Raw genomic sequence first — 14,258 nt, forward strand, 5'->3', positions numbered from 1 at the left:
TTTTGCGCCCCCCCCCTCCCCCCGCGCGCTCTCTCTCTCTCTCTCTCTCTCTCTCTCTCTCTCTCTCTCTTTCTCTCTCTCTCCATCTTCTGCCGCTTCACTCCGTTCCCTCTTTCTTTTCTCCCCCTCTTCGCCACCTCTCGTCTCTGCACTCATCCTCCCCTGCCCATCTCCTTTCATTTGCTCGCATCTCTCCGTTTCGTCTTTTTTGTACCTCCCCTCATCGATACGAACGCGTCCCTCTCCTCGTTTGCCAAATCCTGAAGGCAGACCTCTCTTATTCTCTCTCTCTCTCCGTCCCTCCCCCTTCCTCTTTACGTTTCCCCCCTCCCTCCATACTCTATTTTCCTCAATGCTTAAGTCAGTCAAAAGAGATACACTGAAGAAAAGAGGGGCGAACGGCGGGCACTGAGAGAGAGAAAGAGAGAAGGAGAGAAGCTGGAGGGAGAGAGGGGAGAGGGGGGAACGGGGGTTTGGATACATCTCCACCTGTCTTCTCTCTGCCATGGACTGCCTCTGCATAGTGACCACAAAGGTAAGCCAGTTCATCCCGTCACGACCAGAAGCAGGAATGTGCGGTGTGCGCGCGAGGGGGGAAGTTTATCGCTCTCTGTCGAGCAGCTTCTCCTGCTCGTGTGCTGTGAAGGGTGCGTTCTGTTCCGAGCCTCTTCACGGGTTCAGCACTTCTTTGTTCTTCCGTCTGATCTCGCTCTCTCACCCGAGCTCGCACTGAAATGAAATACGAGGCTGTTTTATAATAGGAGCGTGCATTTGAAATCCCTCTCTTGCGTTTTTTGGGGAGCGCGCGTAAGGCATCTTTACGCACAGGACGCGCTCTTCTTGCGTTCCAAGAAAGCTGGACGCAGCGGAAGGCAGCTGAACGCTCGCGTTTTTAGGAGTTCAACTTCTTTTTACTCGCCTCGCTGAAAAGCACAGCGAGACGCCACTACCAAGCTGTCTCCATCCAAGCGCGTGTGTACAGGTGCACAACAATGAAACAATAGCGCAGCGGAACGCAAGAACGCGGCTCACACTCAGGCGCACTGTGGTGCAGTGACAGAAATGCACTTTTATATAGACTATATATATATATGGTTATATGTGGAAATAATTGCCCCCGGCAATTCATAGTTTTCAGTCACGTGACCCGGCGGGCAAAACATCCATAGAGCTGCAGCACAAGCCTGTCAATTTTCCAAAAATATTTAGATCACCTCTCAAAAGAATAAAACAAAGAAATGCAAGTTTTAGCAATCCTTATAAAGCACCTGCCACAATACTTCAATCACTAAAAACAGCAGGACGTTTAATGTGAAAACACTTAAAGTGCCTTTAAAACAGTGATATTAAAAGATCAAATTCAGTACACACCTTAATAACGATGCGTGCTTTATACAGGCAAGCAAATGAGCCTGGAATATGAAGGCAATGCACTAAATGGTTAAGTGTTTTCTTTATAATGGTTTTCTATGGGAACATATTTGATATTAAACTTTTGTGCATTGCATTTATATGCTGGGTTCATCTGCTTGCCTGTACAAAGTCTGCATCATCAATAAGATGTATACTGAATTTGGCCTTTAAATATCACTGTCTTACTACTTACTGCAAACCTCATATCAATGACTGGCGGTCAGTGGAAGGAAAGCCTTGTTTTGCCCTCCATGTGGGCATTCCTGTAAAAGACTGACGTCACGTGAAAACTATGAATTGGCTTCTTTTTTTATTGGTATGTTGATTGTCTAATAGTTCAGGTGAATCAGTTCATCCTCAGTCTGAACACTTCTGACGGTTCAAATACAAAGTAGCTCCAAAAGTGCTTTCTACTGCCTATACTTGTACAGTAGATTTTAATGGATCGCTGTTTTAAGCTTTGATTGCTAGTGTTATTTAAATACACTTCTTTTTTAGCGGCACATACACAACAGTCACCCAAAAAAATGTGTGCAGTTTGACAGCTACAAGGCACTACAGAGTCTGCATTGCTTCTCAGAATATTATGAAATATATCACATTTTTGATAAGAAACAGATAAAAAAGGACACATTTCTGCCACTTCCGGAGCATTTTTGTCAGTTGCATTTTGGTTAATTTCTGACCCTGCTGTGGTGCTTCACAGACGTGTGATGCTGTCCATAAAGAGGAGGAGGAGGAGGACGTAGAGGGCTTACAAAAGCTCAAAGAAATTAAAAGGAAATGAGAGAAAAAAGTGAGAGCGATCTGTTAAATTATAGAGTGAAGGACGTATATGTGTGTGGGAGCCAGAGAGCGAGAGGTCGGCTACAAGCGAAAGCTTTCATTAATAAATGCTCACATGTGATTTGTCATCTAACTGCAGTCAGCAGGCTCCCTCTCTGTGTGTGTGTGTGCGTGTGTGTGTGTCTGTGTGTGTGTGTGTGTGTGTGTGCGCGCGTTTTTGTGACAAATGAGGACATAAATGTGTATAATGACAAAGGTATGGCATAGGTATTACAAGGAGAAGGTGACTTTTCAGGACATTACCCCATGTCCCCACTTTTCTAAACGCTTATAAATCACACAGAATGGAGTAGAAAGTAGCAGAATAGCAGAAAGTCTCCTGTGAGGGGTAGGTTTAGGGGTAGGGTTGGTGTAGGGCAATAGAATATACGGTCTGTACAGTATAAAACCCATTACGCCTATAGGATGTTCCCACTTTTCACAAATGTAAACCTGTGTGTGTGTGTGTGTGTGTGTGTGTGTGTATGAGTGTGTGTGTGTGTGTGTGTGTGTGTGTGTGTGGAGGTGAGACACATCCCACTGCTCCTGATGGCTTGTGCCTCTTTTACCCATGTCGTGTTGCTGGCAGAGCACTCCGAATGGTTTATGTAACATTGGCTGGTGCGTTCTCTCCTGTGCTGGTGTCTGTTCCATCACTTTCCTCTCTCTCTCTCGTTGTCTTCAGATTGACTCCCACCTTGCATGCTCCTCCTAAACACTACCATGACCTCACTCCCAACAGCCCTACTGCGCCCAATGAGTGAGTGAGAGTCAGACATTTACAAAGAGAGAGAGTTGAAGAGAGAAATTAGCGCAGTGCCTGCTTTTGTGTGGGCTGAGATGGAAATGGTGCACTTGGTCTTTGGATGTACGGTTATTAAAGACCATACTGCGTTTTTAGCGAGGATCCCAATTGTATTGCTCTTTCTGTGAGGTACTCAGGGAACCATGGTTACATAAGTAACCCGAGACGTTTTGCTTATGGATCAAAATTATACTCAGATGTTGAAATTCAAGATCCAAAAGCATCAGTTGACACACAGTACACTCTCAGAAATAAAGGTATAAAGCTGTCACTGGGGCGGTACCTTTTTAAAAGGTACACTTTTGTTCCTATTAGGTTCTAATATGTACACTGTAAGTACTTTAAGGTACAAAAATGGACCCTTTAGGTACAAACATGTACTTTTTGAAAAGGTGCTGCCCCAGTGACAGCTTTTGTACCTTTATTTCTGAGAGTGTATAGAGCTATAAAATGAATGCGGAAAGCATAGCTTTGAGCTTCGTTTGAGTTCATAAATCTCTCACTAGCAGGTGCTTCTTTGCAAATCTGAGCACAGTTTCAGACTTTGTTGAGATCTTTTCTAAAACTCTATATATGAGACTTGAGATTGCTGTTTTTCTCTCTCTCTCTCTCTCTCTCTCTCTCTCTCTGGAGAAAAAGCTGAGAGGACTTGAGCAAAATGTGCATTCAATCTGATTGCTGTCAGATATCAAGCCTTTCAACTATAGCCTTTCAAACATCTATTAATACTTGAATAACCAGCATCTACATTTTAATTAGCATTAGTTCTTTGTGAACCACAGAATACATTTGCTTATATCCATTATGCTCACGATTAAATCATTTGTACAGACAAATGGCTAATTTAAAGCACTTTGCACCTAATAAGTGCACTAGCTGCTAATGCTGATTATTCACTCTTTAAGTTTTCTTAATTACAAATATTTTCTTACTTAGGGGAACAAATGCTTCCACATTAAGAACTTAACGCAGTGTTATTTATCATTATTTATTTGTTTTTCTTATTTAAGGGGAGTAACAATACACTTTTAGTTACATTCACTTTTATTTATAGACAGGAAAGTGGAGTAGATGGGATATTTTTACATTTTGGATTTATTTGTTATTTATATTTGCTACATGTTGAATTTATGTTTTGAAAAAAGATGTTGCAAAGCAACTTCATATCACAACCGTTGCAATGTCCAAAGAAATTTTACGTGCTCAAAATCTAGTGTGACCGGCCCTTAATTCAGCATTTTTATTAGCACACTGCTGAGAGAAAATAATCAATAAACAATTTAGTATCCCTTGTGAAAAAGAAGTGTGCTTAATAGTATTAAATGTGCACTTTTAGTGTACTTCAAATCTTAAAAAGCTGTACCTGCAGTTAATACAGTATTAATGAAATAAAAGTGCACTTAAAAAGAGTTTCATGACTATATTTCTCGACACACTTAAGTACACTTTTAAAAAGTACATTTGACTTCAATGTACATTTTAAAACATTGTTTTAATAATCTTTTGCCATGCTTTAAAGAAATACACTTATTTTAATGATTTGACAAACATACTAAATACACAATACACAATTCCATATATATATCATTTAAAGTTAATATATTTTAAATGTATAATACATATATAATGACATATATGTTAGTATATTTTAGTTTACCACAAGTGGTTGTCTATACATTTAGCAGTACACTTAAACTTATTTCAATGACAATAGAAGTAATATGAAATATAACAATGTACTTAAGTCCTAATTAAGTTGTTCAAAGGCACTCTTAAGTTCAAATAATTGCATGTAAAATTAATGTACTATAACTGTAAATAACATGCAATCTAGTGTTTGAAAGCATTACATTTTAAACGCAGAAAGCAACATTTGTTAAATTCACACTGATGTTTGTGAGTTTGTTAAATACACTGGTGTCTAAGGAAAGCGGCAATAATAATCCTTTCAATTACAATCTTTAATCATATACAGTCAAACAGAAAAGAATTCATACACCAGATATGATTTTTTATATTTTTTTACTAGTGGGTGCAGGACACTATAGTTCATTTATTTAGCTCCGCCCTTAGTGACTGTCATCAGTCCGCCATTGTTTCACCACGGAGCAGATGTAGACAAGAGTGACTCCTAAGCGATTGAGGTGTTCTGTTGTTGGATGTAATAATGAACACAGCAGTCGTCATTTACTCCCGACATCTGAGCCGCTGAAGACACAGTGGATTACGTTTGTTCTTACGTACATAAATGCGTCTATGTTCGCGCGAATCATTCATGATCCAGCTTCACCTACAGAAATGAGAATTATGTTTTGTAATGAATCTTTGCAAATCGCCTTTCCTAATAATGTGCTAATTAGCAAGTTTCACGATGAATGTGGCTAAAGTGAACAGTTCCTCTGAGAGCAGCTCGGAAGAGAGGGGCGGAGCCAGCAGAGCTCATTAACATTTAAAGGAAAATGCTACAAAATGGCTTGATGTGAAAAGAGCTGTTTTTCACGGGGTAAAAAAGGTGTTTTTTACACTACCATTGAGACATTTTAACCAAACTATGTTACAGACTTTTCATTAATACCCCAAAGAATCATATCAACTTGTGGAAAATGGGCATCCTATGACCCCTTTAAGTGTTATCTGACATTATCAAGATGAACTTGTTCTTGTCATATTTTATTACCATATTCTAAACTATAGTAAATAAACTGTGATAATGTGTGAAATGTTGAAGGTGTCTGAATACATTTTGGTTTGACTGTAGGTACACGTTGTGTAGGTCACTATAAAGTTCACTCTGTTCTTCTCCTAGTTTAACGGTGACTTGCTTTTATGTATTCCGGGAGAAATACATAAGTTAGAATCATACAAGCCCCCCCCCCCCCAGGTCATGTGTTCTGGCGCCGGGACTGAAGTATTTTTAAAAAAGTATATTAGTACTTATAAGTACTCTTTTAAAATATTTAGTATTCTAAAGTGTACTTATTTTGATATGATATGTAAGTGTGCATATCATGGTGTTTACGTAGTACTCCCTCAACCCAAAGAATACCACAGAATTATCATGTTAAAGTCCCAAAAAACCCTGTTCTATTACAAAAAGGCGTGGTATTATCAGTGTACTTTTTAGTTTGTGATTCTTGCCATCATCCTTGTGTCCCTCAGTGTGTCCCATCCTTATTCAGCAATTTCATGACTTTTTTGATTGATAAAGTTTGTTGTACATTATGTTCAAGTTGTATTGTGGCTGAATTATGTATCATGCCAGCTTACATCCGTGTGTTATGGTTCCTCAGCATGTGTCCTATTTTGTTGTGTTAGAATCAGTTTTTTGTTTGTGTATAAATGTGTGTGTGTGTGTGTGTGTGTGTGTTTTAGCTCATCTGTGGCCACAGATGCATGTGAATGTCACTCAGTTACTGTTGGCTTCATTTGATTTAAGCCGGTTCCCTTGGCAACAGAAGCAGGCGCCTGCTCGTCACTTGACAGAAGCAGACAATACGGAGTGGGTAGGAGATATGAGCGGAGAGAATGATAGAGAAGCTTTCTGTGTATTTGTAGAGGTGTGTACGTGAGAGCTGATAAGCTGCATGTGTCAGTCTGCCATCTCTCCCCATGCTTTAGTTTGTTAGTGTGTCTGAAGACGGGCCGTGTGTGTGTGTGTGTGTGTGTGTGTTCACAGAAGTGAAGGTTTACTCTTTGAAAGCCTCTTCAGTTGGACTGAAACTGGATCTCTCCCTGTGGTGACTGAGATTGAGCCAAATCTGGCTCCACAGATTGTGACAGTGGATGAATCTACCTCGTATTGACCAATACATGTCTTTCTCTGCATTTAAATGGAGATTTTGTTGCAACACAATATTATATTTATATTTATTCATTTGTAAGATGCTTTTAAACCACGGCTTCTTGGTAAACTTTATTTTACCAGTATATGCATTTCCTTAGAATCAGACTTATGACCTTGGCGTTGTGCTCTAACAGCTACAGGAACCTAGAGCCTTTGTAGCAAGCATTTTATAATTTTGTCTATGCAGCAATTTACACTTTTTGAACAGGCTTCAACCAAGTCTTTTGAAAAGCATTGATGAGCCTTGAATGAATAAATGCCAACCGAGCACATGTACGTGCAGAATTCCAGAAAAGCTTCATTATTGTAATTGTCTGGGCAGAAATGTCTTGATCACACAGTGAGATGGTTCTTGTTGTGGCTCAAGTTCAGGTTGGGGTTTAAAAGACCAAGTGTTTTGTCAGGATTCACACCAGGTGCAGACACTCTCTGCGCTGCAGGACCAAATCTGTGGAGCTACCAGCTTCATACATTTGAGGTTACTTGCATTGAGTAAGACAGCCTGACTTAGTAATAATAGTCCGAAAAATCTCTCTATATATATTTTAATGGTGCAGTGTATTGCATCTTTAGGCAAAACGTTTACATACTGTGTTTTTGTTGAGGATTGTGTTTGATACATCAAGCTTTTATAGCATGATATGGAAGAATATGGAGCTCATACTCAAGGAGGAAAAAACAGCTCAGTTTTATTCAGAGGCTCAAACTGAGCAAAAATATACAATTTGGTGTAGATGTCATTTATATGCTAAAAAGTAAGATGTAATTCTGATAGCTTGTGATGTAAATCAGTAAAATGCATAAAAATATTAGTTGTCACCCAATAATATCTTCGTAAGATGATATGTAAATTAGGGCTGTCAAAATGACTGAAAAACTAAATTCGAATTTTCTACTTAAATATCAATTATATTCGAATTTAATAGGCATGCTTTCAGTTAGGGGTAAAAAAAGCTTTTGGCTTCTCTCCTGAGGCCACAAGAGGGTGCATCGCGCAATACAATAGGGTCTGGCTGCAGACATGCACTTGCATTTTCAGACTTGCACTCTCAGACACCTGCACTTCCGCGAGTGACGTCACTTGCAGTCTTTCTTTATGAAGAGCTCAGTAAATGCTTTTGTGTTTAATTATTTTGCAGGGAGGAAGAAATCACAGCACAGAGAGGAAATAGTGATTATTACAATATTAGAATAAATACTTTCTAAATAACAGGCCAGATCACAGCAAGATTTATCTTTTATTATTCATATTTTATTTATTATTTTTTTTTTTAATTGAATCTCTCAACATTTTACACAAGTAGCCAGGTGGTGAAGACAAGAAAAAAAGAAACTAAATCACGAAGTCACTTGCAATCGCCGCTTGCACGCTCAGCTACTTGCAATCCACACGAATCGTGCGTGTGGCCAATGGAGACAAGACGCTGTGGTGGTTACATGATTAAAACTAATTTAGTACTATAACATACAGGATCCTGCAAGTCATCTGTAGGAGAAAAAGACAAGACCCGCAAATCCGTGGCCACAGAACAGCAGAATATGAATTCAAATATGACGCAAAGTCTCTCTTTAAGCGCTTTTAAATAATCTACCTCGTATTGACCAATACATGTCTTTCTCTGCATTTAAATTGAGCTTTTTGTTGCAACACAATATTATATTTATATTTGTTCATTTGTAAGATGCTTTAAAAGCAACTTACAGTGCATTATAAAGCGTATAGTTCCGGTGGAACTGGTAAACTTTATTTTACCAGTATATGCATTTCCTTAGAATCAGACTTATGACCTTGGCGTTGTGCTCTAACAGCTACAGGAACCTAGAGCCTTTGTAGCAAGCATTTTATAATTTTGTCTATGCAGCAATTTACACTTTTTGAACAGGCTTCAACCTAGTCTTTTGAAAAGCATTGATGAGCCTTGAATGAATAAATGCCAACCGAGCACATGTACGTGCAGAATTCCAGAAAAGCGTAATTATTGTAATTGTCTGGGCAGAAATGTCTTGATCACACAGTGAGATGGTTCTTGTTATGGCAGGTTGGGGTTTAAAAGACCAAGTGTTTTGTCAGGATTCACACCAGGTGCAGACACTCTCTGCGCTGCAGGACCAAATCTGTGGAGCTACCAGCTTCATACATTTGAGGTTACTTGCATTGAGTAAGACAGCCTGACTTAGTAATAATAGTCAGAAAAATCTCTCTATATATATTTTAATGGTGCAGTGTATTGCATCTTTAGGCAAAAAGTTTACATACTGTGTTTTTGTTGAGGATTGTGTTTGATACATCAGGCTTTTATAGCATGATATGGAAGAATATGGAGCTCATACTCAAGGAGGAAAAACAGCTCAGTTTTATTCAGAGGCTCAAACTGAGCAAAAATATACAATTTGGTGTAGATGTCATTTATATGCTAAAAAGTAAGATGTAATTCTGATAGCTTGTGATGTAAATCAGTAAATTGCATAAACATATTAGTTGTCACCCAATAATACAGTCTTAGTTCACTCAAAAATAAAACGTGTCATCATTTACTCAAGCTGTTCAAAACCCATATGACTTTCTTCCATGCAATACAAAAATAAAAGTCTTAAAGAATATCCAGGCTGCCACTTTCCATGCAACTAAAGCCTACAGTGACACAATTCCTGAAGTCGTGTTAGCTTTGTGTGAGGAACAGACCCAAATATACTGAATTGCCTGAAATCTTTTTCTTAGCCACAGCTCTCAAATGCCGTTCACGCTTATTTGGTCGTGGCACATTGTGTTTGGATGTGCAATGGCTTTTGTTGCCATTGATGTAAGACCTGCCACACTGACACGTCTTGGCATGTGAGTTTGGATTTCAGTATATGGACGAAAGCAATGGTGGAGAAGATTTTCAGAGACCTATGATTTATCATTTTATGATATGACCGATATAGCAGTTGCAAACATTGAAGAAATTATGCAATTCAGTCATTGCATTTACTCCACGAGTGAAAGTGTCCAATTACAGAGGGTTACTGGGGTAAAGTGAATAGTATTTGACAGGTCATATAATCTCAACATATGATCCCTAAGAGGCATGTAAAATAAAACCGCATTTCATAGGCTGCTGATATGACTGGATTCTTCATCTCGTGGGCGTAATAGCAACAGCAAACAGATTGGGAACGACACAAGAGTGGGTCAGTATTCAGTAATGACAGAATTTATGTCTGGGTGAACTTTCCCTTTAAACAATTGGTGTAGAATCAGTCATTTCAGAGGGGACAATGTTAACTCAAATTCTTGTAATAAATTAGGCCACATTCTTTCCGAAAAAACCAGATGCTGATAAAATGAGTACTTGAATGCCTGACCTTAAAGGTGACATATCATGAAAATCTGACTTTTCCAGGTGTTAAGTGCTATAATCAGGTCCCCGGTGCAGCTACCAACCAAGGAAACGTGAAAAAGATTAACCTTGTAACTTTGTTTTAGGAAGACTTTTTCTGCAAGCGTCTGAAAAAACGAGCACGTCTGATTTCGCTCCCTTGGTGACGTGGCAAAGGGATCTCATTATAATATGACCGCCCCTTAGTCTGTAAGTTTCAACCCACAGCGCCATCATTTTGATTTCGCAAGCGACAATGGTGTACCAGCTCTAATGCCATGGCGAAAGTTTGAGCAAAGCATGCTAACTGCACAGACGAGCACAGAACACTGTTTAGAGTCCCAGCCTCAGAGGAGACGACAGCAGTGATTGATTGATTTATTAACTGTATATTGCTGCTGCCACACAGATCCACACTGACACGTCTTGGCATGTGAGTTTGGATTTCAGTATATGGACGAAAGCAATGGTGGAGAAGATTTTCAGAGACCTATGATTTATCATTTTATGATATGACCGATATAGCAGTTGCAAACATTGAAGAAATTATGCAATTCAGTCATTGCATTTACTCCACGAGTGAAAGTGTCCAATTACAGAGGGTTACTGGGGTAAAGTGAATAGTATTTGACAGGTCATATAATCTCAACATATGATCCCTAAGAGGCATGTAAAATAAAACCGCATTTCATTGGCTGCTGATATGACTGGATTCTTCATCTCGTGGGCGTAATAGCAACAGCAAACAGATTGGGAACAACACAAGAGTGGGTCAGTATTCAGTAATGACAGAATTTATGTCTGGGTGAACTTTCCCTTTAAACAATTGGTGTAGAATCAGTCATTTCAGAGGGGACAATGTTAACTCAAATTCTTGTAATAAATTAGGCCACATTCTTTCCAAAAAAACCCGATGCTGATAAAATGAGTACTTGAATGCCTGACCTATCATGAAAATCTGACTTTTCCAGGTGTTAAGTGCTATAATCAGGTGAACTGTTTGGAAACTGAGCGTAAATGTGCAAGTCCTTCAAAGATTTCTTATCCTGTTGCGCCCTCTTTAGGACCAGCGACTCGTCGACGTCAAGCTTAAAGCGTCATGGCATGCAACCCCTAATCTGAAGTTTAAACTCATATGGTTTAAAACGCATGATTTCAGCATGATAAACATGGTAATCAGAACCAAAATCGATGTTTTTAGCAGGTCTGAGCTGTAATGGTGCAGCTCTATTCTGGAAAAGGGGGCGGGGAGCAGCAACCCATTTGCATTTAAAGAGACAGGCCCGAAAAACAGCGGATATCTGCTTCCACTCAAAATAGGCATTTTCAAAATGATATTATAAATGATCTATGGAGTATTTTGAGCTGAAACTTCACAGACACATTCTGGGGACATCAGAGACTTATATTACATATTGTAAAAAGGGGCATAATACAGTATGTCTCCTTCAAAGCTAATTGCAACACTTGATTTTATAATTTATACTTACAAATACAGCTGTAGGTGTGTTAAAATACTACTTTGAGCAGAACCATAATTTACTCCCCACTGAAAAAAAAAAAAAAAAAACCTTAAGCTTGAATAAACAAGCTTCCAACACTTTTTTACTCAGCATCGCTGAATATTTAGTTCAACAATTTCATCACTTCAAATTTCTGACCCTCTTTTTGACTAGAAACAGCCAAACCCTGTTTTTCATCACAAGGCATATTAACAGTCATGTTAGTGACTGCGTGTGAGATTTTTTGACCAAAGTATCGTCTGCGTGTGGTCCTGCTGAACACTTAATGACTCTTGTTAAAAAAAATCAAGCACACAGTATGCTTTTAAAAAGAATACTTATTATGGAAATAATATAGTTTAATAAAATATGCTTGAATAATATTGTAATGTTTTTGGACTCTTATTGCATGTTAATTGCAATTAAATGAGTATGCTTAATAGTTTACATTTATATTAAATGCAATTAGCTGAACTTTAGAGTGCTTTTTGACCCACTTAAGTAGGAATTGAATACATCTTTACATGTAATTTCATAAGTACTTCTATTGTCTGTGAAATATAGTTAAAATGACCAGCATATATGGTCAATTCAAATATAATTTAATTTCTATTGAAACTTATATATCATGCATTTAGATATATTTGTAATGATGAAGGTACAATGTAATACATTTAAATATATATTAACTGTAAATGTAATACTGAACAGGATACTACAAATAAAATTATAATCAAGAACTTAATATGCTTTTGTAAACTCATCAAAATACATGTACCCCTTTTAAGCACAAAAAAGCATATTAAAACATTATGATTTAAAATCTATGTTAAAAGTAAAACTTTTAATGTGACATTATTACAAAGTGTACTTAAGTGTATTAAAAAGCATAGTCATGTAAGTGTCTCTCTTTAAGAACACTTATCCTCAATATTATATATTCTGCAAGTCGAAACATTTCAAACATTTCTATCAATTTCCTCTAAGTTCAAATGATCTGAGCTACTCCACACGCTGCAAGTCCACATTTGTTTCTTTATTTCTCCTAAGGATCTTTGAAGCAACATTTGAAACAAAAATTATACTACAAATGAAGAAGGAGGAGGAGAAAAAACTGCAAACCTAATTGGTTTGTTTGTATTATGAAGTGCTATGTTTGAACGTGTGGAAACATTAGAAAGATTTGAGAGCTACAGGCGGAAAGACAAGATTTTGAGTGAATAATAACTTCAGGCTTTTCCTTACACAAGACTGAAGAAACTGGGTTAAAACTGAATGAAAGATTCACGCTCACAGATCTAACTGCCTCTTTGAGTGATACATCTGCTGAAAATGAGATGGGCCAGTGTAAGCATTCACTGAACGTTAAACTGAGCCATGCAATGTCTTCATTTTTAAATGAGTTTGTCCACAGGATAACATACGTTAATCAGCTGATGGATCCATGAGTGATATGAAAAATAAAAAAGATCCTTACACTCTAAAAAATGCTGGGTTAAATATAACCCAGCGCTGGGTTAAAAAGGGACAAACCCAGCTATTGGGTTGTTGTGAGTAGGGATGCGCCGATCCGATATTCATATCGGGTATCGGCTCCGATAGTGCCATTTTTCTCGAATCAGGTATCGGTCAGAGAAGGCCGAGCCAAATCTGAGATTTTTGTTTATTTATTTTTTTCTCGATTGTGCAAATTATTCTGTGTTACTTCTGAAGCCATACGATAGCTTAATGTGAGCTACATGTGAATATTTAAGTCCTTACATTAAAGCTCACACAAACTCTTTTCTCCGCTGTGGCTGTCAGTCATTCGTTCAGCTTTAAACCCTGGTCGCGTTCGGTTACAGCAGTCAGCTCGGTAAAGCTCTCTCCAAGATCATTCTGTGTTCCCATTATACTTGATTTGTAAATACATGTCTATGATTTTGCAAAAATAACTTAATCTTCTTGCCGGAGTGTAATGTTGTTTTGTTACTTGCTACCGGGTGTCTGTGAGAACAAAACACGGGCGTAGAAAAGACTATCAATTGTTTTTAACGTGCACAGTAACTGAAATTTAAAACTGTTAAAAGAAAGGCTCAATAACTGTTGCACAGATATAATACACTACACATCAATTTCTCTTCCCTTTGTGCTTTGCAGTTTTTAACACGAAACGCTTACAATGTGCGCATCCGGTGTGCAGAATGATGCGCTTGAAGCAACACGGCGTCAGCTGTGACACCGGATGCGCACATTGTAAGCGCTTCGTGCTCATAGACTGTATAAAAACAGTTCGTGCTGCACTGTATTTGTTTTGTCCTATCGTATCTATCATATGTTGTTGCCTTATTAAAAAAATATGCTATACATTTAAAAGAAATGTATTTTATAGTATATACTTATATATAAATACATTCATGAATGTTTTTAATGAATGGATTTTATAATAATGCAAATATCAATGTGTAACATTTTACCATTTAGTGCAACACTTTTATTTGTTCCCCACAAAATATAGTTTTTTCACTAAA

The 14,258-nt window shown here is 38.0% G+C and overlaps 1 protein-coding gene across 1 annotated transcript in view; it reads left to right on the forward strand.

Annotated features, from left to right (window-relative positions):
• The first annotated feature begins 95 nt into the window (after nt 1-95).
• The window catches only part of LOC107556052 (disks large homolog 4), a 163,053-nt gene continuing 148,890 nt past the window's right edge, over nt 96-14,258 (forward strand). Inside the window, exon 1 of the mRNA XM_016239042.1 lies at nt 96-535. Coding sequence (XP_016094528.1) covers nt 506-535 — 30 coding nt within the window. The 5' untranslated portion in view covers nt 96-505. The remainder of the gene's footprint in view (nt 536-14,258) is intronic.

This window comes from Sinocyclocheilus grahami, unplaced genomic scaffold, assembly GCF_001515645.1.
Source record: "Sinocyclocheilus grahami isolate Dianchi unplaced genomic scaffold, SAMN03320097.WGS_v1.1 scaffold553.1, whole genome shotgun sequence".
Lineage (NCBI taxonomy): Eukaryota > Metazoa > Chordata > Actinopteri > Cypriniformes > Cyprinidae > Sinocyclocheilus > Sinocyclocheilus grahami.